This window comes from Rhamphochromis longiceps, linkage group LG23 (genome assembly GCF_057381845.1).
Source record: "Rhamphochromis longiceps isolate RC_006_pf linkage group LG23, R_longiceps_female_GT1.1, whole genome shotgun sequence".
NCBI classification, from domain to species: Eukaryota; Metazoa; Chordata; class Actinopteri; order Cichliformes; family Cichlidae; genus Rhamphochromis; species Rhamphochromis longiceps.
Genome location: NC_140578.1, coordinates 13405831 through 13432279, shown reverse-complemented (window position 1 = coordinate 13432279; position 26449 = coordinate 13405831). Strand labels below are relative to the sequence as shown.

The 26449-nt window shown below is 39.6% G+C and overlaps 1 protein-coding gene across 1 annotated transcript in view; it reads left to right on the top strand.

Annotated features, from left to right (window-relative positions):
* lpp (LIM domain containing preferred translocation partner in lipoma) overlaps positions 1–26449 on the top strand; it is a 196704-nt gene that overhangs the window by 45524 nt on the left and 124731 nt on the right. The window contains exon 4 of the mRNA XM_085398739.1: positions 17729–17922. Coding sequence (XP_085254865.1) covers positions 17733–17922 — 190 coding nt within the window. The 5' untranslated portion in view covers positions 17729–17732. The remainder of the gene's footprint in view (positions 1–17728; positions 17923–26449) is intronic.

Sequence of the window (26449 nt, the reverse complement as noted above, 5' to 3'; positions counted from 1 at the left end):
GCCAACTCTGCACCAGCAGATCTTAATTAAATAAACACAGTATTACAAAGCTGAAAAAATTCTCTTCTTTTAAAATTTCATTGTGCTGTCAGAAAAAAGAGGACTTTAAGCCTCATGATCAATACAGTGAGAAAACTGTATCCATCCCAGATCTCCACAGGTTTTAAATAACTCTGCATTCAGAAGTGATTTACAGCTCCAACACCACACACATGCAATTATGAAGACTCACAACGCTGACAGTTCGAGCCCCCAAATTGCAAGCTTGCCTCCCTTTTATCATATTTTATTTTATCACTTGACTTTTCCCCAACCAACCGGTTCCAGTCACACAGCCAGACAATTGAGTGTTTGCGAGTTCTGGATCATAATTACGTCTGTCCAACCTTAAAATGTGTCCTCCTGCAACTCATGCTTTTCTCATGAGACGATGATTCCAGTCTGTCTTCATAAATTAGATTTCTGAAAGTTTTGAGATAGTCTTTGTGCTTTTTTAAATTCTCTTTGAGGAAGCCTGTCAACTTAATTATCACCTAGCCTCCTGCTGTGGACTCTCCTTGAAACACCCAGCTTTATGTGCACTGCACTCCTCTGGCCTTTGACCACACCCCCTCCTCCTCATCATATAACTTTAGCATATATTTAGAATTGGATACAGGAGGCAGACTATCTCTACTTTTAAGATTAGGCTTAAAACTTTCCTTTTTACTAAAGCATATAGTTAGGGCTGGACCAGGTGACCCTGAATCCTCCCTTAGTTATGCTGCAATAGATGTAGGCTGCTGGTGGATTCCCATGATGCATTGAGTTTTTCCCTTCCTGTCACCTTTCTCACTCACTATGTGTTAATAGACCTCTCTGCATTGAATCGTACCTGTTATTAATCTTTGTCTCTCTTCCACAGCATGTCTTTATCCTGTCTTTCTTCTGTCACCCCAATCGGTCGCAGCATATGGCTCCACCCCTCCCTGAGCCTGGCTCTGCCGGAGGTTTCTTCCTTTTAAAAGGGAGTTTTTCCTTCCCACTGTCGCCAAAGTGCTTGCTCATAGGGGGTCATATGATTGTTGGGTTTTTCTCTGTATCTATTATTGTACGATCTACTGTACAATATAAAGCGCCTTGAGGCGACTGTTGTTGTGATTTGGCGCTGTGTAAATAAAATAAAATTGAATTGAATAGAAAACCGCTTCCACCTCAGTGCACAAATATTTAAAACAGAGAAGTCAGCTGTTGTACTCCTCTGGTATCAGCCGACCAGCAGATCCTGCTCAGTCACTTCTTAACATCGAGTGCTCATTTCCAAAATGAAAAGCAGCAATTAACACATCAAGGATGACTTTAGTACCGCGCTCATTTTTCCCCACCTCCTTCAGCCTTTGCAGGTAGAGACGGCATTAAAAAAGTGCCCCTGTTGTATGATAAGCATTTCCTCTGCTGTGATAAGAAGCCCTGGGATAGTGACTGTCAAATGAGGCCAATTAATGATGGCTTGATGTGATGTTTTATCTTTTCGAGGCAAGTCCGCAGCTCCTCGCTCACTGTTTTTACCTCCCAGATAAGCTCTACTTTGTTGACTTTGCCCCAGTCTGCCCCAAAACCAAAGGCACTTATTAGCTACCTATCCGAGAGTGACATGTGTGGCTACAGGCCAGCGTTGAATAACGGTCCTTCACTGTCACCTCTGTAGTTTCTGGATTAACAGCTTGATTTGATTTTAAGCCATCATATACACAACAGAGCTGGAGCATTTATTTAGGCAAGGACCAGTGTTCCCCCTTCGGCTGCTGAGAAAGGCCGTTTGGATCGCTCGTGACGAGCGCTGGTTTTTTTGCTAGGCAAAGAAGCTGCGCACTTCAAAAGGATGTATTTCATGCTAATTTAAGGGTTCACCACGAAGATATCAGTTTAAGTAGACTGAAGATTCAGTTGTTTTATGTTTAGATCAGATAGGAGCCATTTAAGATTTAAAGAGTCAAAAGCTTTGGGAGAGTTCCAGTGCTTCCTGCTGAAAGGTATTTACTATAGCACTGCATTTCTTTTTAAAGACAGATAAAAAGGCTAAAGCTAATGATGTCCTTGCTGAGAGTTTAATTTTTTGAAAGTCGCTGAGAACTTCTTCTTATTCATGACCGCATAAGGAGTTAAGAATGTGTAACTTTGGGGAAGCCATCCTCAAAGCTCACCTGTTTTCATGTTGGACTTCATTACTTATAGTGAGAAATTCATTGAGAAATTGATTTTCAAGGATTCTTAGATGTGGACAGAAAATAATTGTTGCCGGCGGGAAACCATAAAGGTCATAACTTTATGACTTGTGGAGCTTTTGCCTCCAGGGCATTTTGAAATGCATTCTAACATGTGCGTATTGTTGTGAAAGCATGACCTTTTTCTCAGTCTGTCAACTCTTTTGATTTTCTTAAACCTCACAATAACCGTGAGTTAAAAACATGCATATTAAAAAAATGAAGGTAGGTTTCTCACAGGAGGCCTGTGTCCTATGTGACAGTCCTATGTATGCAGTCGCCATACTTTCCTTTCTGTCATTCTAAAACCTTTCTTCCTCTTTTTAAGGATGGGTTTGTTGGAATAACGGTTCTGAAGTCAAATTAATTGGAAAAAATGAAAATATGAGAAAGACATTTCACGCTAATTTGTGCTAATTTGCAATTTGTGTGTGAAGTTTCTCTTTTTATAGGTAACTTTTTATTCCAGGATAAAAAACAAACAAAACTAAACTAAGACCTGGTTGATAAATAGTCCTGCATTGAATTTTTTTTAATGTCTTAACCGGCCTCGTCCTTTGGTTAAGAGTTTTTAAAAGTTCAAATATTTAGCGAATAGATGACTTGCTCCCTCACCAGGTCTGCTCGATTTTGAGGTGCTAATTTGCTTGTTGGTGGAATATTGGTGACCAGTGAAATGAACTAGTGGCATCTTCACTTATAAATGATTGCATTGTTCCAAGTTCAGCCGCAGACCTTTCCACCCCATCGGTGAATTTTGCAAATACGACTTCATGTCACTTTGCTCCACTGAGTAACTGTGAGTGCCTCAGACAATCCACAGTGCTGCTGCTATTCAGGTGAACTCTTTAACTCGATTTTCTCTCACTGATTAAGTCTGATCAAGCCTCCGATAACGCTGCTACACCTGTGTGAAAAAGCATTAAAGCTATTAGAGCTGTGGTATTCGTCCACACGTACAGTTTCTCAAGATCATCTGGTAGATCAGCTTCTGTTGTTTTCCATTGATTTGTGAAAGTATAAAATATATCTTCTTTGTTTATTGTTGATGCAAATATTATTTTTTAAGTCTGCCATCTTCCGCAGAGGTATGCGAGAGATGGTTAAGGTTGTGTTGTGATATATTTACAGCTGTCAGTCAGCAACCTCCTGAGACTGAGATAAGATAAACTCCTGAGACGTCGCATCTTACCACTTGCAGTATCAAGGAGCACATACACCAGTCATGCAAGCCATCCAATTCTATTTGATATATCCCAAGCCAATACAAGCTGTCAGTCAGCATTAAACTCAGATTCACATATTTACAGAAAAGTTGTGCTGCTGTCATTAGGGAGCAAAGGCCAACAACTCAAGTAAACTACTCAACAGCTGTTCAGAAAAAGTCATGCAGATCATGTTAGGAAGTTGTTACTTTAGCAAATTCAAATTCAAATTTTATTTTATTTGTCACGTACACAGTCATACACAGTACGATATGTAGTGAAATGCTTGGACAACTACTCGTGACCTAAAGAAAACAAAAAAAGGAAAGGCTATGAATAAGATAGGAAATAAATATGCAAAATTAAAAAGGGTAAATTTAACTAGGAAGGAATAAAATATAAATTAAGGTTAAAAATGAAATAACAAGCAGTCGATCAGTGGAATCAGTGGTTATTTATATGCCCACATCATGCAGAAGTATCATTTTTCTTTTATACTGTAATTCTGAAACTCAGCAATTGAATGATGCCACTCCTGAGTATAAAAGAAGTTTAGAGAGCGTATTCAAACATTACATTTTCTCAGTAAGTGTTTTGACCCTTTTAACTCTCTCTCTGCCTCTTGTTTGTGTAGGAATAGTACATTTTGGGTTTTGTTTTTTTGTGGTTTTTAGCACAGATAAAAATTTCAAAGATATGGTGACACCAGAGAGAGTGCAGAGACATTGAAAAACCAATGTTCTATGAATCCTTGTAAAGAGAAACGCTGTTAAAAATCACTGTTTAAGGTCAGTTATGAGAAAAAGAAAACCCCTCAGTGGCAAGTGGATAAAGACCTTGGCCCTGGAAGCTCAAGGTACTTGAAGGATCCTATAGTGTGAACACAGCCAGTAAAAAGGTTATGGAGCGTCATTACGAAACTTTTGTGGTTGTTTTGTGTCTTTTTTTTGGGTATCATTTGACGTGTCTTTGATGTTATTTTTGTGTTTTTGAGGTTGTTTTGTGCCCATTTTGTTTCTTTGCAGTTGATCTAGCTCACGTATTGGTCACATTTCTTGTCTTTGTTGGGGTTTTGCTGTATTTTATCTCTCATTCTTTTGCATGTCTTTGTGGCCTTTTTGTGATTCTTGCTCACAGCTTTGTCTCTCTCTTTTGACATTTTCCCGTCATTTTCTTGAGATGCACCCACTCGCGTGCATAGACTGTGCATAACAATTGATATAACCACTGTTGAAACCGTACCATTTGATAACCAACATCGTTTTATGTTTTTGGAGTCAGAAGCTACTACATTTGCATGAGAGGGTGGAGTGTCAAATGATCAATTTGGGCTAGCAAACATGGTTAACAAGCTGTAGTCCCAAACTGTGCAGGTGCATCACACAAGACCTGCACCAGCTAATTAGTAAAAAGTAACAATAAACTTAGAAATTCACTCATAAACGAATATGACAAATAATTTGGCTTGACAGACTTATTAGAAGCCAAATTATTTTTCAGATAATTGTTTTAAAAATGCTCCACAAGGTATCATTAGCTCAGACACAGTCTAAACGGCTAGTTTGGGGATTCTAGTCAGTGGAGGTGAGGCTTGTCAGATGATGATCAGCTACAGCTCTATTTGTCAGGACGCTTATCGGCCACATACCTAAATTTAAGAGACTAAAATGTAAAATTGGAATTTTTTTAAGGGAGTCTCTGGTGATTGCCTTGTTTTCTATAGCCAAAAAAGCCTTGAGTGCACTTGAGAGGAAGTGCAGGTTTTCACACTGGGAATGTCTGAGGTAAAGATCACTGTTGATGTTAGCGCAGCTAGCTTAAAAACCGAAACTTTGATTTATCTGTAAGTGACAGTGGTGTGCTTTGAGTGCAGTGCTTATTTTCTATCGCTTAAGTGGTGTTTTTTGCATTTGCTTTTAAGGATTTTGCATCTATTTATGCATCTTTTGGCTTATTCTCAGAAATAAAGTGTTTGCGATTTGCACGTGTCTTTATGGTTTTTATGGCGTTTTGTTATTTGCATTGCTTGTGGTTTGTTGACATCTTGACCTCTGGGCTTTGTTTATTTATGCAGACACGATCACCACAAACAAATGTGAGTTAAAAAAAAATAAAACAAAATACAGGAAAGCTGTTGCTCAGATTGTAGGTTTACATTTAAAAAAAAAAATAAAAAATTAGAAAAATCTGAGGATCGTAATCTACAAACACACTCTGTACTGTAACCAGGCTGCTGCTGTAAGGGTCTGAAGTCAGATCCATCCTGCTTGAATACATTTCAGATGATTTAAAAATGATTAACTGAAAACAGCAACGCGACCTTTTCATTTCTCAGCCACCCCCCCCCCCCCCCCCCCATCAGCACCTTTTTTCTTCTTCTTCGTTGCTCAGGGTGGTTGTGCAGGGTGTTTGATGGGGGATGGGGTTGCTTGTCTTTGTAGTAGTCACAGCTCCAAATCTCATTTGTAATGGTTATCAGCTGGTTGGGCTCTTCACAATAGCTAATGGGGAAAACAAATCGGTATTTGCCATGTTTATCATTTGATTAACCTTCATATTATCCCTCTGTGTAATTAGCCTAATTATGAGAGGCTTTACACTGACACTCTGATATCGCTTGTATAAACAGGTCTGAAATTTCTTGGCCGTGTTCAAATGGAGCGATACTTTTCTTTAAAAACTGAGTGTGTACCAGACATGTGTTGTAAGTTCCATCAAGTGATAAAATTATAAAATAATCTAAAATCCACAGACACGTCAAACTGCCTTGTGCAGAAGGGTCTTGTTGGTAGATGTCAAACAAAGAGAGTGCGCCTAGTGTAGAAGCAGACAAGGAACCGTTAATACCCGTTGCAGCAACCCGCCCAACAAGTTTGCTCTTGCATCTCTGGGGAAAACTTGCTGCCTGCTCGCTTTTGTCAAACCTGAGTCTGCCAGCTCTCGTCAGATCTGCGTCCGAGTGCAGACTGGATGAGTTGTGATCGGGACCCTCTTCTTCCCCGAGCTCTGAGCATACTTGCTTTGACACAACAAAAAGGTGATTTTGCCTGCTAGCCTCCTCAGTCCCCTTTGTCATGGCCAGTTTGTGTCAAGCGCTGGTGCAATGACTGACTTACAGCAGGTGTTGAAACAAGACAGATTGCAGCTCGTATTAGACGTGAAGTTACTTCACAGTAATGTATCAAGACCTCCGAAGACCTTTTCTTACCTTACAGTTCATTTAGGCCTTTTTGTGACTGTGAGGATACAACTTTAGTTTTAGTGTGATGGCTTCTCTTGTAAACTTTTCTTGACCAGACCCCAGAGGGCTGTGGGGCAAATCTGGACTTCTACCACAAGACATGTGGCCTTGACATCAAATATTTTAAGTGACAAAAAGTGTTTTTAAAACACAGCACTATGCTGTAAATATAAGACTAGAGGAAATAAAAGGAAAACTGCCATTTATTTAGAGTAAATAATTCCATTTAAATCTAATAAAATAATAAAATATAAGCAATTACCAGCTGAATAACCCATTTATAGTCTCACTTTAAACCCTCATTTACTCAACTGCCCATTTATTTTGTTTGTTTTTAAATCATCATAAGATCTCTTGAGACTTTTTGGCTTTTTGTTGGACAAAATGAGAAATTTGAAACACCTTCGTGACCAGAAAAGAAACAAAAATTGTTTTAGTCTGAAACCTTGGTTGGAAGACACATACACACACATTGTTTCCTTGATCCGCATCAGAGTTGTTGAATTGATTTTCACCTCATAAAACATTTGCAAAGCCAATATTTCAAATACGTATTTTAGGTCAGGCATTGCTTAGATTCGTTGTTTTCCCCTTTGATCTGCGTTGGAGCTTGGAAGTATTGTTCTCTACATTGTGCCTTGTTACACTGTTTGGACAGTACTGACAGCTGCAGGGAATCAAGTTCGGAGCAGACTAGCGAACTTGTAAGGCACAAACATGTTGGGGTATCCATTGTTAGGATGCAGCTGAAAGATTTTAAGGAAAAAACTGGACAATACGCAGATTGGTATTGATTTCTTGCCTTTTTTAAAGATGTAATGTACATAACCTTGATACATTTAAACAAAAATACCCAATAAAAAAGAAAATCTTTGACACCATCATCAGATTAAAGTACTGGTCTGTTCTTTTATCTCTTAGGGGCCTTACCAAGACCTCTCACTGTGCTGGGAATTAACAGAGATGTTCTACTCGACCTAATCCACGCCATACATGCTTCACAAGCATAAGTAAAATAAAGTGATGCCTGACATTTAAGTGCAGAGAATTGCTTATCTTGTCTAGAAAAGTACATCCTTACTTTGAGTATTACATTTACACACAGTAAAGACCCAGACTTGTCAGCTGGATTATTTGTAGGTCATAGTGTGATATTGCCCGGAAGAAATTATAGGAAATTGCAGCAAAATACTCCATGCAACACAGATTGCAACAGAGTCCCTGTGTTAGATTACTACTTTTATTGTCGTTATACTATGTATAACAAAACTTCAGAGCGGGTACATCTGCAGGTGTAAAAAGAACAAGCATGCAGTTATTTATACAGTAAATCTAAAAAAGTGACTATGTATATATTTTAAAAAACTGCTAAATATATAAGGTATATGCATGATCTGGTGATGAGATAGGAGATGCGGTCGTGCTAGGGAGTAGCATGATGATGCAAGTATTTTGTCATTTCACAACGACTTAATTAAGGGTAAGCAGTAGTATTCTAATCTCTATGATATTGCTTATCGATCAAGGAGCACTTGGCTGTGATATTGTAAAGTTATCAAAGTTATTTCAGGAGGAGGTTTAGGTGATGCAGCCCAGCCCAGGTGTTTGCATCGCCATGACTCCATGGCAAAAAGCCAACAAGAGTTTTGTTATCTTTTGTGGTATTTCATAAAATAGTCCCTGTGGGGACTAAAAGAGTGTTACTCAACTCTTTATTTCATCAAGGTAATTGTTAAAAAAACTTTCATGATTGCTTTTTAAGCATAACTGCAATCACAAAGACATGAGATGCTAACGTTAAGCTGTAAATGAATTACACCACAGTTGTATGAGTTCAGTGTCTCCATCGCTAACCTCCTGTGTGAATGTTCCCTGTCAGCTTCGACACTTTTCTAACCACTTTTTTAGTAAACATCTACTTTGAGCCATGCAACAAACTAAAAGTAATTCCCTGTTTGGTGATTGCAATGTCAGAATTCTAGCCAAATAGAGTATGTCAAATACATTCAAAAAATCTATTGAACTTATCATTTCATAGTTTAAGACTCATTCCTGCAGCACAGTATTCTATAAGAAGAAATATTTGATTAATTTCCTGTATTTTTATTGACTGCTAATCAATTATGCTGATGTAAATAGAGCACGTTTGGTCTAAAACGAATGGAGAAATGACTAAATTGCCTACAGCGGTAATGAAAGATGATCTTGTCGTGGAGCTGAACTGTTTGCCGTGTCTGTGTTTCAGAAGATGATGTTTGACTTACCCAGCCCTCTGATGCCCTGACACTGCTATTGCTCCTCTACTATTAAATATTTACTACTTCAAATATTTACCCTTGTGCACAAAACATTTCCGGTTCCGTAATGACCTCTTTGCTTTTCCCTGTTTCCAAACAGTGGAACGTATCGCGCGGGTGCTTGTTTGTGTAATGTCGCGTTAACCTGTTCAGCTATTCAACCAGCCCTCTAAAGCAGAGCAGGTCAAGTGCTGGAAAGACTCAGCAACAACCTCCTGCAGATGGGAACCTTTAATTTTTAAAGAATTTTCATTCGCATGGCTGATCCTCTGCACACTGCGTCACGAACCGTGAGTGCTAATCCCAGTCACCAACCACCTCTTTATTTAGTATGAAAAATCTTCCAGGCAAAGTGGATCTCCTTCTTCATCTCTGTAGTGTCTTTTTGAAGTAATGTTTTGATTGGTGCCCAGTGAACCAGATTTGTGTAGCTTGAACTGAACTCTACTCATGGGACAAAGACCGAGGTGGAAACCAGCGTAATTGCCCTTTAAATCTTAGTTCACCTTTTCTTATAAAGATATTCTCATCTGGATGCCCATGCAAATACATTATTTCAGTATTTGTTGTTGAGAAGCAGTTTGTTGTAGATTAATGCAAAAAATCAGAAAATGAACAGTTTTATGTTTTAAGAGTGTCAAACATAAAAATGCACAAAACCTCAGTGGTTGTGAAAACATTCTGTAACTATTTGGGGTAAAAGGGGTTAAATTTAAACCCTGCACCAATTTTGATTTTAATTAAAAGCCATTTTTACTGATGCCATGCATGCAATGCATCTGTCATCATCAAGGTCAGGTGTTTAAGCGCTTAGTAAGTGGTCTTTTGTGTCCTTCCTATAGACTGACGTCGGTTCCAGATCTGAATACCGAAGCCAATGTCCAACCGGTTAAATCTTCATTCTTTCTAATGGCCTGCAGGGGGCGACTCCTCTGACTTTAAAAAGAATTGTGAATGTATAGAGGCAGAACCAGCCCAAGGTTTTATGAGTTCTTAAGCAGAAATTGATTTGGGGTTAGTATGTCGAAGGCATTTGACTGTGTCCTGTGGGGGGTCCTCTGGGAGTATGGGGCCCATTGCTAACAGCCATTCAGTCCTTATACAACCGTTGCTGGAGCTTGGTCTGCATAGCCGGCAATAAGTCGGACTCGTTCCTGGTGGGTGGTGGGCTCCACCAGGGCTGCCCTTTGTTACCAATTCTGTTCCTAATTTTTATGGACAGAATTTCTAGGTGCAGCCAAGTGGTAGAAGGCTTTCACTTGGTCTCAGAATCTCATCTCTGCTTTTCGCGGATGCTGTGGTTCTGTTGGCTTCATCGGTGATTGCGTCCAGCTCGCCATGGACCAGTTCGCAGCCGAGTGTGAAGTGGTGGGAATGAGAATCAGCACCTCCAGATCTGAGGCCATGGTCCTCAGCTGGAAAAGGGTGGCGTGCCCACTCCGGGTCAGAGACGAGTTCTTGCCCCAAGTGGAACAGTATAAGTATCTCGGGGGCCGGCCCCTGCGATAAGCGGAAGAAGATGGATGGTTATTATGTCCATTTGTAACATTATATATGTTGCAAAGCCATTATCGTGGCTTTACTGCACTGCTGCCTTTGGTTTCATATGTCACCTCATTGCATAGACTTTGAGGTTTCTGTTTAACTAACATCTTTCTGTGTGCACAAAAATATACAAACAACTTGTCTTGTGTGACATTTTGCATGCTCCTGGGGTCCCCTGTTAGTGTGGGGCCTTAAGCAGCTGCTAAGTCTGCTTATGCCTCAGGCTGGCTCCCTATAGAAGTCTATGAGGGGGAAAAAACAGCTCTTGGTTTCCTTGATGTGACCTCCGTAAACACTTTCCTGTTAAGTTTTTGTTTTAAAATCTCCAGTGTCATGTCCTATTTTAAGAAAATAATGTCCATTTCTTAATAATAGTTTGGTCCCATTAGCATCAAAAACATAAAGTATGGCGTAGCTTGTTATTAACAAATCACCTTTGATAAATGCATGAGTTATAGTGTCCCATCACTTTCTCAGTCAGATCTCATCACATCTTATTTCAAAGACTGCAAACCCACATAACAAGACTTTGATAACCAATGTTTGAAGTGAAAGTGGGCACGTCTATCCATTATATACATTTTGTGGTCGTGCCTATTGCAGACTTTACTCTCATGGCTCCGGGTGTAGATTTCATCAAAATGACTTCAGACTGGTATGCGCTGATACCTGATGCCTTCCAAGTACAATCAGTCGATATTGAGCAGTAGTAAAAAAAAAAAAAAGTAACAAGGTAACAGTGAAGTTTTTGAGTTTTTGTCCATCCATCCATTTTCTTCCACAGTCGCGAATGCATTATCAAATACCAATGCACTCAAATCTGCCAGGTTCAGTATTTATCTAAAAAGGATTAAATTACAGTAATCCCACCCACCACAGCAGATTTATGATCATCTTTTTTAGGGTCTTCCAGCTTCTTGTTTTGGTTTCCTGGGCCATGATGCTTTGCTTCACTCTCCTCAGTTTTTTTAGCTGTCGAAAACTGCGATGTAGAAGCTGCTAGAGCATTTTAAAAAACAGAAGCTTGTGAACTGTGTGTGTGTGTTTTCTTATCTTTTTTTTTTTCCGATAGGTTTTCGACATGTGATTCAGCTCGCAGCCTCAGAAGAGTTTTTGCTAGAAAGCATGTCATCCTTTATCCTCCCCCAAAAATCTCTGAACCTTGCCATATTATGTTAGAATTCAGCTCTCTCAGTGGTCCTCTTTGGATGGTTTTGTTTGATAGTTTCCTTGGTAGATATGAAAGACTAATGCAGCAGAAGCACCTGCAGCAGTTCCTCAATGACAGCTGTAAAAGTGCAGCGGAACAGCTGTGAGAAGACAGCCCGGCTGCCGTGCCCCCATAAAACAAACTGTTAAACACGGTGTCACCGCTTTGTGAGTCATCCTGTAACTGCCCCGGCTATCAGAATTGATTTTTCTTCCATGAGCTCCAATAGTGTTTTTTGTGACTGCGAGTGCACCTTCAGTGCGATTCCTCACTGTTTTGGTTGTCTTTGTGTGTTCATTTATACATGTTTTCTTCCACTTTGTGTGTACATTCTTATTCCAGAACACAGAAAAGGAGGTACAGAAGGGCCTACTATAACAAATTATCTTCGTTATGGTAGAGAAAGGCCTGAAGTAGGAATTGCAATTGGTCCACGTGTTTAGTCAGAAGATGTTTACAGCAAACCTTCATATACGTATGTCCTGTACTGCAGAAATTGTAATTGTGTGGTTTTCCTCTAGTTGCTTTTATTTCCTCCCACAGTCCTAAGACTGTGGTGTAGACTGTGGGTGTGATGGAAACTGCAATGGCGTGAATATGTTCATCTACCTGTTATCGACTGATGGTCTGTCCAAAATAAACCCCCTCACTTTCTCAAGCTGAAAGGGGAATTCCCCTGATCGTACAAAACAAAGTGCAGTTACAGGTGTGAAAGAGTTGCACGAGCACTTCTTGAGGGCAAAGAGGGAATTGCACAAAGTGCATCATCAGGGTGATGGCCATAACTTAAAAATAAAAGGTGGGAAGAAGCTTGAATGTCTAGCAAAATGGCCTGTGGTTAAGTTACACATCCTAGGTTTGAACAAAAATAAAAATAGCCGCCGTGTGGTTCTGCTGAACTGTTCGTGACCATTTATTGAAAAATATGCCCATCATGACAAAAAAACGATAGTTTGACATTATTTTTTGTGACATATCTGCTGTTCCAACGGTTGGTGCTCATATTAAACATAACCAGAGTATCACACATTTTCTTATATTGAGTAATCCCTGCATTTCCTTTCTCTTCTTGGACCCCTATGATGCCACTGAGTGGGATTTACAGCTTACTAGAAGCCCCACCCACCTGTCATTTAAACTTTATTTGTGAGGAGCAGCCAATCGTAAGAAAGCTGGCTTAAGTTATGTGGAGTTGGTCTTAAAGGAGGAGGAGCTAAACAAATCAGTGGAAAATGCTCCTGGAGAGAGGACCTGAAAGCAAAGTGCAGAGCAGAATAAACTGATCACAAAAAACAAGTGAAACAAGAGAGGGTGGGGCATCGTAAAGGAGGGATATCAGACACAGGTATAAATAAAATACCCATCACACAGCAACCATCATTTCATCACTCTACCAGTGTCACATCATGTAATCAGGACTACAGGGAATACTTCTGGATGTATTCAGGATGATCATATATAATAACCATATTTTTGATACTGAATTTGATTATTACAGCCCACACGGGTTAGAAGAGAATGACTTTATTGTCAATATGAGTGGACAAGTTGCCTTTGGTTCACCAAGTCACAGATCAGTTCATAATAAATATACAGTCATCCACATACCTTAATAAAGCTTCAGTAAAATTATAAGTAAAATACATCACGGCAACTACTAATTGCATTTGGCACAAATAATTCCTCATACACAGTATTAAGCTGTACAGCACTAAACAAGAGGCGCAGCACAGTTAAAACATGATTGTGATCACACTGTGGTGAACACAGGGTCAGCAGCAGGGAACCGCACCCCTATCTGACACACTGATCTTCCACATTCGTGTCTTCTAACAGTTTAGGCAGACCTCTGGTTTAAGCGTCTTTAGTCTTGTGTGGCTCATAGCTGATAACTTTTACTCTGTACTGCGTCTGTAGAGATGAGGCGTTGGGAAAGACTGGCCTAAACACTTCCTGTCACTGAAAATCATAATCACTATGCACGCATGTCATAGTTGACGCACTTTAATTCTAATCAGATCAGTTGTTAGATGTGGAAACCTTTTCATCTCTCTGTATTTTTTGTATATTTTGTGTCTCGTTGTATGTCACCATTTCAAGCCTTCACATAACGGGCTCTGCTGGAGTTCCTTGCCACTTTTCGTGGTCCTTTTTCAGCACTGAGTGTTTATTAGACAGGTTTAAATGTAAGCTGCCACTGCAGTAGATGGCTTGTTTGCTTCCACCCTCAACCTCATCTGTGAAAAAGCCAGTCTTCTGTTATTTACACAAAGGAGAAGCTTTGGACTGCTGAAGTAAATTTCTGAAATAAACTGCTCTCTAGAGTAGACCTTGAATGGATAAAATAATGGCACTTTAAGCCATATGAAGAGAGTGTGTGTTTTTCAAATAGTTTATTTGTTCATGTTTTAAAAGAAGGGGGGAAAAAAATCATTTGACAGATGAAATGCTGAAATTTACGCATACGTGTGACACGCCCGCGTGCAGCCTTTTTGAGCTTAAAAAACCCCCGCCAGGGTGCCTCCGGGGTAAACTGCATCACAAGTCACTGAACCATATTGATCATAGTCAATTAATATGTAGCGCACAAAAGATTGCGAGAAGACCTGCTGAGGAAGACTGCTGCTATGAAACGGCGCACTCCCATCCAGACAGTCTCTAAAGCATCCAGGAAGTGGCTTCGCTTTGCAGCCCTGAAACCTTAAAATCGCACGCCGCTCCAGAGCACTGTTATTAAACTATTTTTAAAAAGAGGTCACATTTTTTTAAACACAATCAGAGATTTTTATTCGAGGGCAGTCCTGAATTATTATTTCAGTGCAGTCGTGATTTTCTGTTTAAAATGAAGGCCGCTGCAATTTATAAGCCTAGCTGATCGCACGCGTAATCTATGAATCACAGGAATGATTATATGCTGAAGTCATCAGTGAAGTGGCTTCTGTGTTGTGCGCTCGGAACGGCACAGAAGTCACTTGTTTTGCAGAAATTTTATTTAAAATAACAGATGTGAGTGGGTTTAATGTGCACTTTAGGGCCCAGTATCCATAAAGCGACGCCCCGCTGCGCATTATTTGCCATCGCCAAAGAATGCAACCACACACTGACACAGAAATTTTCCTTTCAGGATGTCACATATTGAGTCTTACTCACACATCCTAAGATCATTTCTTCTCTTTCCCTCCTTTTCCCTTTCAATTCATCTTTTATTTTGTTAGCCATTTGAGCATTGGGAAATGAAAGCATTTGCATTGAAAGGACAGGTGGGTGTGAGACACCAGCGAGCGTCTGAATTGTAGCATTAAGAGCATGAGAGAAGGGAGGGGGGGGGAATCAAAAGTAAGAACCATTCAGACGGCAGGAGGAGCAGGGATTTGAGCAGATATTAAAAGATGATTGTGCGTGGGCTTTTACTGCTGTGCTCCGGAGAAAGAATGTAAACCCTGTATCAGTCAGAGTGAGGATAATAAACAGTAAAAACATCAGAACACAGCACAACAAACACAAACAAAAAGAAGGATGGGGAAAAGCACGCCGTATAAATAGTTCAAATATTTCAAGTGATTTCAGAATGCGATGGTGAAATACTGGAGGTTTGTGTCCTCAGCTGCTGCAAGTTCCTCCACTCTGTGGTGGTCTTCCCTTCACTGGAACTGTGTTACCGACATGCATGTTAAACAAAAGCATCCGTTAGAGGTGAGACTTGGTGCCATTTTGGAACATTTTGATAAGTTCGACTCTCATGCACCAAAAACAAAGACAACAGAAGCAACATGAAATTAAGTAATAAGTAGTCAAGTGTTGTTTCTTTGTGTGTGCGTGCGTGACTGTGGATCATTGTTCTGTCATTCCCAAACACTCATCTGATCTCATTTTTGACAGCTACATCAACGCTAAAAAAAAATCATTGATGGTTACATCAGGGTTACAGCATTTTTCAATACTTTTTCCTCTTCCAAAGTCTTTTTGTTTTTAAAGTACTTTGTTGTTTTCACCGCTCTTTGTCTCTCATATCACTCTTTTGATTTGTTGATCTCGTGCCGACATCGCAAGCAAGTGCGCAAGTAAAGAAAGCGAAGGCTCAGAGTCAGAGTTCAAAGTGATTTCCTTTCGACTTTAACGCTTGTTGTTGCTTTATTAAATCGGACACTTTGCTGCATGTCAGAACACGCTGTTTATTGCCTTGTTTTTCGTTTTACAGCGTAATTCTGCCAGACGCTTTCAAGCAGACTCCGTCGTCGGGGAGAAAAAAGTAGACGTGAGCTGTGTACGCTTATAATTGGTGTAACTTGTGCTGCATGTGGATACAGTGGCCTCAGTCACTTCTTTTATAAAGCAGAAACGGTGACACATAGGTGTTTAATGCAGCAGGTCGGGTCTCACTGAAACTGTCAAACTCACATTGAACTTGAGCAATTTAAAGAATGTGAGTAAAAGCACAGTTCGTACTGCTGTCATGTAAAGCTGGGGGTAAATATTCAGATTTTTAGTCGTGCTTGCAGGGTTAGGGATGGATGTTTGGAGACAGAGACAAAAGCAAATGGTAAATGGATTTGGTTTTTATATGGTGCTTTCTACTCATGCCCATTCACACGCATTCATACAAGCACTTTTTTCATTGCTAACGTTCATACATGGTTAGTGCACCCATCCTGTTGCCAAATGTCAGCCAAAGGTGAAAGGGCAGTCTAAGGGCAGGGTTTCTGTTTCATGTTATAAGTAGGGATGTCCCTAGTGACTAAAATCCCGTCCACACGTAAACGCAGAAATGAAGGAAAACGCTGCTAGGAACATGCCAAAGCAACAGGTGGCGATATATTCCTAACCTGTAGAAATGTTGGCCAATCAGAAGTCTAGAAGCCTCGGTGGGAAATAGTAAACAAAGCTGGGGCATAGAAGCAGAGCCGAGTTGTATGTGTAATACGTAAGCATTTAAACACTGCAGAGAGTACAATTAACAGTATTGTAGAAATTAATTTCACCGAAACAATAACATGGCGCACAGTGTGACGTCAAAAAAGGCGCACACCTTTGACGCTGCGTTTTCTGCGTTTTCTCCGTTTTTCTCGTCCACACCTAAATACAAAAACTGAGTTTTCGAAAATATCCACCCTGGCAGGCATTTTTAGAAATCTCAGTTTTCAGTGACCGAAAACGCCGTTTACGTGTGGACGAAAGGTGCAAACGCATAGAAAAACCTGCGTTTTCAAAAATACCCGAGTACGTGTGGACGTAGCCTAATTTTCAAAAAATAACCAACTAAAAGTAGAACACTCCTGATCGCAATACATGGGTTTTAAATATTTAAGAGCATTTTGAAACTGTTATTGATGTTATCAAATTATATTTTAGTTGCTCCTGAAATGTGTGGTCGTTGCTTCATCTATAACACACGCAATGTTAGTTTGCTGACTGTGGCTGATATCAGCCGTGCTTACTTCATCCGATTAGGGTCCACATGTTGGTGGACCTTAAACCTACGGTTGGGCTTTGCTCTATGAACATCACTAGTTTACTTGACAGTCCTTCACAGTAGTTTTCTACATCAGAATGCTTCAGAACTGACCTGGTTAGCATGTCTTACTTTGGACCTTACTTGTTTCCACATCACTCGGAGAGAGTGGCGCAACGTCTGTGGGCTCCTGTGTTACAATTAGTTTTACAAAACGAGTTCAAAAAGTGAAGAAATAATCATGTAAATGTAGTAATTTATTACTGCTTTACCAATTTAGCTGGTATCCATACACTTAGCATCATTATTTGTCCTGTGAACAATATTAATGCTCCCGCTTGCCATTGCAGGCTGTAATTTGAGAAGTAAAATCTCCATTGTCTCTGTTTCCTCATCGAGTATGCATGCAGAGAAACCTGCGCTTTGTCACAGTTAACATCACACCCCACCCGTTAAATTTGTTGTCCCACTTTTAATTTCTGCATCACTATTGAGTTTGCAGCCCCTGACTTTTAATAACTCTGTGTCCCCTCCTTAGAACCATGTGGAACCCAGTGAGTGAGCAGACAGGACAGGTGACTGCCAGGATGGAGACCACTCCATCTTTGGGTAGTGCGAGCATCTCCGTCTCGCAGCAGCAGGCACCTAAGAAGTTTGCACCTGTGGTCGCCCCCAAGCCCAAGTTCAACCCTTACAAACAGGTGGGAGAGGCCACACTCTCCGAGCCGGCAGGTAAGCACACAGTCTTCAAATTGCTTCAACTAAGAAAATATCATTATCTTACAAAATAATTAAAATGTCCCACTTTGCAGCATTTATTAGTAATATGATATTTCTGTTGTTAAACTCTGCACTCTCCATGTTTAGTACTCGCCCATATTTCATCTTCTGCAGTTAGCAGTAAACCCGTCCTACCCTTACAGTGGTTACAAGTGCAACAGAGTACATTTTAAATTTTACTGTTGAGTGTCTTGGGCATTTCTTTATTCAGCATTATATTTAACAGTTACTGAGACAGAAATCTAAGTGTTAAACTGAACTGCTTGTTCAGTGAATATTCCCATGTGTACTTGATATTGATTTCCATACAGTACAATTCATAAAACATACATACGATATAATTTCATCCCTAAAAAGCTCTGACACTAAAACATATATGACGTGATGCTAAACGGCATTTTCTTTTTTATCTTTTTCTTGTTCACTAATCACTAATATAATAAAGTTTACTGAAGTATGGAGCTTACAATACTCTGGCTATGATGTGTTAAGACTGAATGGAAAGTTCAATTCAATTCAGTTTTATTTATATAGCGCCCAATCACAACAACAGTTGCCTCAAGGTGCTTTATATTGCATCTTAAAGACCCTACAATAATACAAAGAAAACAGAGAAAACCCCAACAATCATATGACCCCCTATGAGCAAGCACTTTGGTGAGAGTAGGAAGGGAAAACTCCCTTTTAATAGGAAGAAACCTCCAGCAGAACCTGAGAGGGCTCAGGGAGGGTGGGGGGCAATCTGCCACGACCAGTTGGGGTTAGGGGAGGAAGACAAAGACAAAGACACGCTGTGGAAGAAAGCCAGAGATTAATAATAGGTAATGATTACATGCAAAGAGGTCTATTAACACATAGTGAGTGAAAAAGGTGATGGAAGAAGAAACACTCAATGCATCATGGGAATTCCCCAGCAGCCTAGACCTATTGCAGCATAACTAAGGGAGGATTCGGGGTCCTAACTATATCCTTTATTAAAAAGGATGGTTTTAAGCCTAATCTCAAAAATAAAGAGGATGTCTGTCTCGTGAATCCAAACTGGAAGCTGGATCCACAGGAGAAGTGCCTTGAAGCTGAAAGCTCTGCCTCCCATTCTGCACTTAAATACTCTAGGAACCACAAGTAAGCTAGAGTAAGCCCACAAGTAAGCTTACAGTTTCAGGGTGAAGTGCTCTAATGGGGAGATACGGTACTATACGATTGTTAAAACAAGATGGTGCCTATTCAAGACCTAGAAGTAATACACGCATGAACTAGTTTGTCAGCATCACACTGAGACAGGATTTTTCTAATTTTTGAAATATTGCACAAATGAAAGAAAGCAGTTCTACATATACTAAACTACACGTATAACTCCAGGTTTTCTCACAGTATTACTAGAGGCCAAGGTAATGCAATCCAGAATAAGAATCTGGTTAGATACCATGTTTCTAAGAATAAAATCTAATAGATAAAGTTGGGTGTCATCTGCAGCATCTGCGGCACTAAGATCTAGTAAGGCAGATACGTTTTCATTTATTATGTAAGTGCTAAATTACACACATGAGTTTGTTCACAGGTGTGTAAAATACCAAACACTTCTTTAGCCATTGTCAAGATGAAAGCCAACGTGATCTACAGTCACTGCAGCACAGTTGATGAGAGTGCGGCTGTGAAAAAACGTTTGCACATTATTTGGGTGACCTGTAAAGGATGCAGCTTAGCCCGAGGAAGTAACCTGTGAAGAGTGACACAGAAAAGCAAAAAGTTTCCATAAGGCATCTGCTCACATTAGAAAAACATATTTTTAAAAGATGGCAGCTTCACCTCGTTTCATCTGCGCCGGCTTTACCTGTAAAACTGGAAAGTTGGACATGTTTGACTTTATAACTGCTGCACTTTTATACTGGTCCAGTTTAGGTTAAGAAATTATACCTGATCGTTAGATCATTCATTAACTGGAGGCCAAGCTTATGCAATCCAGAGTGAGAATCTGGTTAGACACCATTTTTCTAAGATTCGTAGAGCCGAGTACAATAATCTCAGTTTTATCTGAAGCAGAAAATTGGTGTCACGGGTTGCCGGGCAAGCCGTCTGGTGTGGACCCAAAATGCAGGCACTGGCTTGATGCGAGTGAGCGTTTTATTTACAACCAGCGATATACAAACAAAAGCGAGAGTGGTAAGGACAGCACTAAGAAATGACCTGAACTGGGGGAAAATTAAAGAACAAATCTGGAACACGCCACATACAGGAAGCAACGTGGGATGAGGGCAGAGAGACGCGGAGAAACGCCAACTAACGCATACGAGCCGACAAAGAGCACAGACCGACACCCACTATATATACACACACACGCAATGACACACAGGAGGGAAGCACAGCTGATCCTAATGGACGTGATGACAGGAAGACACAAGGTGAACACAGTGTGAACAGACATAGACCATCAAAGTAAAACAGGAAGTACACTGTTTTATAAACACACACTGAAAGACACGAACACAACACCGGGATACAACAAGACACAAGAACCAAAAAACCCTAAGGACTGATACCCAATCAGAAGAAGCTAGAAAATAATAACAATAAAGTCAAAACGCTGGGTCAGCGACCCCAGGACCATGACATTTAGAGGTCATCCAGATCTTGATATCTTTAAGACATTCGTGCAGTTTAACTAATTGGTGCGTGTTATCTGGCTTCATGAATAGATAAAGTTGGGTGTCTTCTGCATAGCAGTGAAGATGTATGCTATGGCTTCTGATGATACTGCCTAAGGGAGGTGTGTATAATGGAAACAGAATGGGTCCTAGCACTGAACCCTGTGGAACTCCATAATTAACCTTAGTGTGTGAAGACAATTCTCCATTTACATAAATAAATTGGAGCCTATTGGATGGTTATGATTCAAACAGCTGCAGCACAGTACCTGTAATAGTTACAGCAGGCTCTAATCGCTGTAAAGTATTATGGGCAACAGTATTAAACACTGCACTGAGGTCGAGCAGGGCAAGTACAGAGATGAATCTGCTGTCAGAGGCCAGAAGAAGATCATTTGTAACCTTTACATTTATAACCATTTCTGTACTGTGGTGAGTTCTGAAACCCGACTTTAAATAAATCATAACTCTGCAGATGATCTGTTAGCTGTTACAGCTACTCTTTTGACATTGGCCTATAATTAGCTAAGGCAGCTGGATCAGCTAACGGTTTAACTACTGCCAGCTTGAACGTCAGTGGTACATAACCAATGCTACAGCTGCTTGTTCAACAAATATTCCCAGGTGCACTTAAAATTGATTTCCACACAGTATAATTCATACAATGTACATACAACATGATTTTCATCCCTAAAAACCTCCTTGATGAAAGACTATGATAAAGAGCCTTTTGTTTTTATTTATTTATTTGTTAGTTGGAGATCGGTTGATCATATTTAGGATTGAAACATTAATTAATCGTAGGACTTTTGTAGGACTGGGGTATAAAAGACACATTGATGATCAATTGGAGAAAAAGAGTCTAAATAAGTAGTAAATACTAGTTAACTAGTTAATATTAAAGATAATATTAATATTAAAGAAATGATTGCAAACTGAATTTAGATCAATATTAAATAGATTATGTTTAGATTTTTAACCATTCAAACTGCTTTTATGCATTTTTACTTGCACATTCATACAGGATCTTGTTTTAAGAACTTTATATTTGACACCCAATCAGGATGAGTTATAGATTGATGCAGGAGCAGTGGATCGAGCTGCTGACCTTCTGATTACCAGAATAGCCTTGGTAAGGCTTACACTCAGGGCTTCATCAGGTGTCCCTGAACCATCCCTTAGATATGCTACTATGGGCCCGGGAACTTCCCATGATGCACTTCAGTTCCTCTCTGCTCCCTTCTTTTCATTCCCTGTGTGTTTATATGCCAGGACTCCTCTCCTGTTTAGTTTTCTATGAGCTGGTGTTATGTAAATAAAAAATGAATTGAACAGACGACCCGCTCTGGCTCCTGAGCCACAGCTGTGCACAGCTGCTGTGTTTGGCTCACAGTGTGACTAAACACCTAAAATTAGCCTCATGAAAGCGTCTCTAGAAACTTTTACAGAGGTCTTTCACATAATCAACCATCAAAGTTGTTCTGACCTTCTTGTTGCTCTTAGATTTGGAGAATTTCTAGGTAATGTTTGGGTTATTATATCATCCTGTTCTGTAGTCCTCTGTGAAATGGGCGGTTTTATTTGCTTTATTTTTGAGTTTCCCTTAAAAACTGGATAATTCACCAGTTATCGCCTGTTTACAATATTGAATTTCTGGTTATTAATTGTGGCAGAGGTGTTTTTGCATGTCTAATTTACAAGCAGTGTTGGCAGTGTGGTTTGCAGTCAAGTGTGAGCGCAGGAAGCCTTGTGTTGTCTGCTTTTTTTAGGTCCCCTGGGAGCTGATGGCTTGTTTTTGTGAAAAAAAAAAAAAAAAAAGACTCTAGTGCTGCAACTTCATATGCAATACGTGTTGAAATGTAAGGTTATAATTAAGATTGTTATTAAGAATGTCATGTTATATAAAGATTATTTAAAATAAAGCTAAAATATGTGGATTCCACTTTGACGTGGAGTTGCTTATAATAATCAATTTTCTTTTTTCTAAATTCATATTCTTCAGTAGAAAAAGGAAGCAAATGGAATTAAATCTGTACAGTGTGCTGTATATTTTTACCTTTATAAAGTCATACTTTGCATTAGCACACGTTTTCTACAGCACAATAATAGGAAGACGTATGCAAATTGTTTAAAAAATCTTTTTGTTTAAATAAGAGAGCAGACGAGAACACAGGAAGCGGTTTTTTTTCTTTTACTGCCAATAAATAACACTGAAACCTGAAACATTATGACCTACTCAGAGCTACTTATAGACTTTTTAAAGGAATTGATGCTTTTATTTTGCATATGCTCCTATTGTAAAGACGGAGCTGCAAACACAAACAATAATATTCTCTGTCCTCACTTTCCCTTCCAGTTATGTGTTGTAACGTGAAAATTATCTAAACCTCTGCCCTCAAACCCCCCCGAGAGCCCTAGATTTCCAAAACAGGGGAAACGGTTATGAAATTCACCAGGACGAGAGCACACTGTCAGGCTGAAAACACTGCTGTCTGTAGGGGTTTGTGGTTTGACTTACAGACCGTCTTGTACTCCAGATGTTGGTGGTGTAAAAATTGTTCTTAGATGGCTTCTTTTTCAGCTCTGCCCACCATTTGAGAAAAATAAATAAAACAACAATTGAAGCTTTAAAGCAGCTTTTAAGCTTTCAAAATCAAAACTCTTTATATGCTTCACACAAGGTGACACGAAGCCCTTTTCGTAGAAAAAAATTAAGGTAAGAGGAAAAAAGCTGAAGGTGTCATGAAAAGACACATTGAGTACATTCCCTGTACTAATATACAGTTTCACCTTTTATTTTGTCCCTATAATTGTGTTATAAACAAAGAACAGAGAGCTTGTTTACTTGATCATCAAGTTTTTTGAAGTCTGAGAACAATTCTTGTAATTCTTATGAATTCTTATTGTGATAATGGGCAATTCTATAACATTGTTTTAATGTACCTGCACTTAAAATTTATATCTGTGTCCTTGACTTGACATCTTTAACCGCAGAAGCTGCATTTATTGTTGTTATTTCCCCACTGTATGAGCTAGAGTATTGAATGGAAAAGACCCCAGGATGGAGCCTTGAGGAACACCACACTGCTCTTTTACACACGCAACACCAAGCTTCATCACTTCATTTCACACATCAGTGATTAGGGCTGGGCCATATTATACCGTTCACGGTAATACCGGTATAATGTTAGGCAACGATAGGAAAATGAAATATCGCGATAGAATATGAGTAAAACGCGCATGCGCAGTGCCTTTGTTTTCATACGCACATGGCCGATTGTTGAGTGAAACAGATGAACCAGAACTGGTTTGTAAAAATGGTGCAACTTCAGTGATGTGGAACTGGTTTGGTGTTTGTCCGTCAGATACACGACAAAGCACATTTTTTTGCAGAACATGCAAGCGGCCGTTGTTATTGTCGTATTTGTCGGACTAAGATGCTCTTAAATCTGGGAGTAATCTGGGTCCTAAACTCCGTACTCTTCAGGTCAAACGAACACCGCAGCATCACTGAGAGTTAAAAACTGTCTAAATTCTTTCATCTTTAATAAAACGATCAGCATTGCGGCTTTACCAGGTGTAACTATGAAGTTTAACTTCCAGGCATCCATGAAAACAAAAGTTATTACATTTAACGGAGTTAGAAGTTAGCAGGAAGCTAGCGGAAGTTAGCTCGCTAGTTTCGCTAGTTACCTAAGCATGATATAGCACGTTCTGACTGAGAGATTTCTGAAAAAATTCAAACGTACAGCTCTGCTATCACTTCCAACATAAATGAAGACAGGAAACTAAACAGCAGTGACGTTTGTAGGGTTACTGTAGTTGGGCTAGCTGGTATATAATGATGTGCTACGTGATCGCTAGCGACACAGCTATGTTAGCATAATATAAACAGTGAAGCTGGAGGACGAACGCTAACACTTTTCCACTTATAAAAGTTAACGTGAAGGTTCCTCATAGTTAGAGACAAATGCAAGCGCATGGCAGGATGCTGTAAACGGACCAAACTTCAGTCAGGAGAACAACTGAGATAATCCATCCACAATACGAGGTTAGTCATTAATATACTGCAACAACATGGGAATAGAGCAGCTGCCAGAGAATTCAACATTAATGAATCAATGGTACAGAAGTGGAGGAAGCAAGAAGAATGAGTTTAATAAAGTTTGATTTATCTGACTGCTTTGTTTCGCTTAATGTGCCTTATAATCCCGTGCACCTTATGGTCCGAAAAATACGTACTTACGTTTAATAATACGTTTAATACGTTTAATACGTTTAATGTTACAAAGCACCTCTTTTTAACTTCAGTGGATATTATACATGGTTATGCTCAGGATATGTCAGCCCATTTCTACTGGAAATGCCTTTTGGTTAAACTTTCAGCAAGGAATTTGCATTTGCACTGTTACATTTTTATAAAGCTTTAATGTACATAAAAACCAGCTTCTTGTTTAAGTGAAAATAAATGGAAGGTTGTCTTTTTGCGCTAGTAATGTTGTGGAGTTGTATTTTGTCTCGCATCAACTATATCGTCAGTTATATCGTTATCGCAAATTTTCAAATATATATCGTGATAAATATTTTTGGCCATATCGCCCTGCTCTATCAGTGATTCTGTTGCACAAAGTAGACCTTGTTCATCTTTAAACTTTGAAAGCCAACATGACCTACAAAGCTGAAAAAAATGTTTGCACACCATTTGGGTGGCCTGTAAAAGATGTAGCTTAGTAGAAGTAAACTGAAGAGTGACACAGAAAAGCGAAAAGTTTCCATAAGATATCCGCTCGCATCGGAAAAACATATTTTTAAAAGATGGCAGCTTCACCTCGTTTTACCTGTAAAACTGGAAAGTTGGACATGTTTGACTTTATAACTGCTGCACTTTTATACTGGTCCAGTTTAGGTTAAGACATTATACCTGATCGTTAAATCATTCATTAACTAGAGGCAAGGGTCAACTTTACTGCTGTTGGATTATACGGCACCCATCTTCAAACTCCTGCCCTCAGTTTGATTTCAACTATTACACAAGCTTCATCACTTCATTTCACACATTAGTGATTCTGTTGCACTGACAGCATCTTTCCAGAGACATATAAACGCCCGCCAAAGTAATCAAACCATTGCTGGTACATTATATTTTCCCAGGAACGCATTTTGCCATGATGACAGAGACAGACTCACATGGTGAAAATAGCAGTTGTGACAGATTTGGTGAGGTTAAGCTGATATTTGTGAGATTAAATTTGGTGATATGTTAATTTTTTTCTGTGCAGCCAGACTGCTGCTGGTAAGTCACAGATATAGAAATTTGATAAGATTAAATATAAAGAAAGAAGACTCATGTTGAGGTTAGGTGAAGTGTAACTGAGAAAGACTGGGTCTGAGACATCATCTAGGTTTGCTGTGCGTTGCTTTTAGAGCTGGTTGTGCAGCTCTTTGGCTTTGTAATCATCAAATCCACTTTCTCAGATCCCAGAGAGTCATAACTGGACAAAGTTTTGTCGTCCTTGCTGGCATCTTTTCGTTGTCGTCATTATCAGCAGAGTTGGTTGTGCAGTGTGTTTGGTTGGGGTGAAGGAAGATGAAATGTGTGAATCCCAAGTAGAGTGAGTCTGGGAAGAGGAACTGGAAGCGTGACCTGTGAGCAGGTTGTTAACCATCCTGCTGAGTGTCAGGTGCTTTCTCTTATGTCTGACCAGTGGCTCTTCACACTTTTTAATATTTTTTTAATGTTGAAGCCCATCAGTAGTCATTCCCACCTGTCTTATTGATTTAAAACTGTATTTTAGTTACTGCATTAGAATTACCTGAGCAGGGATGTTCCAAAGCCT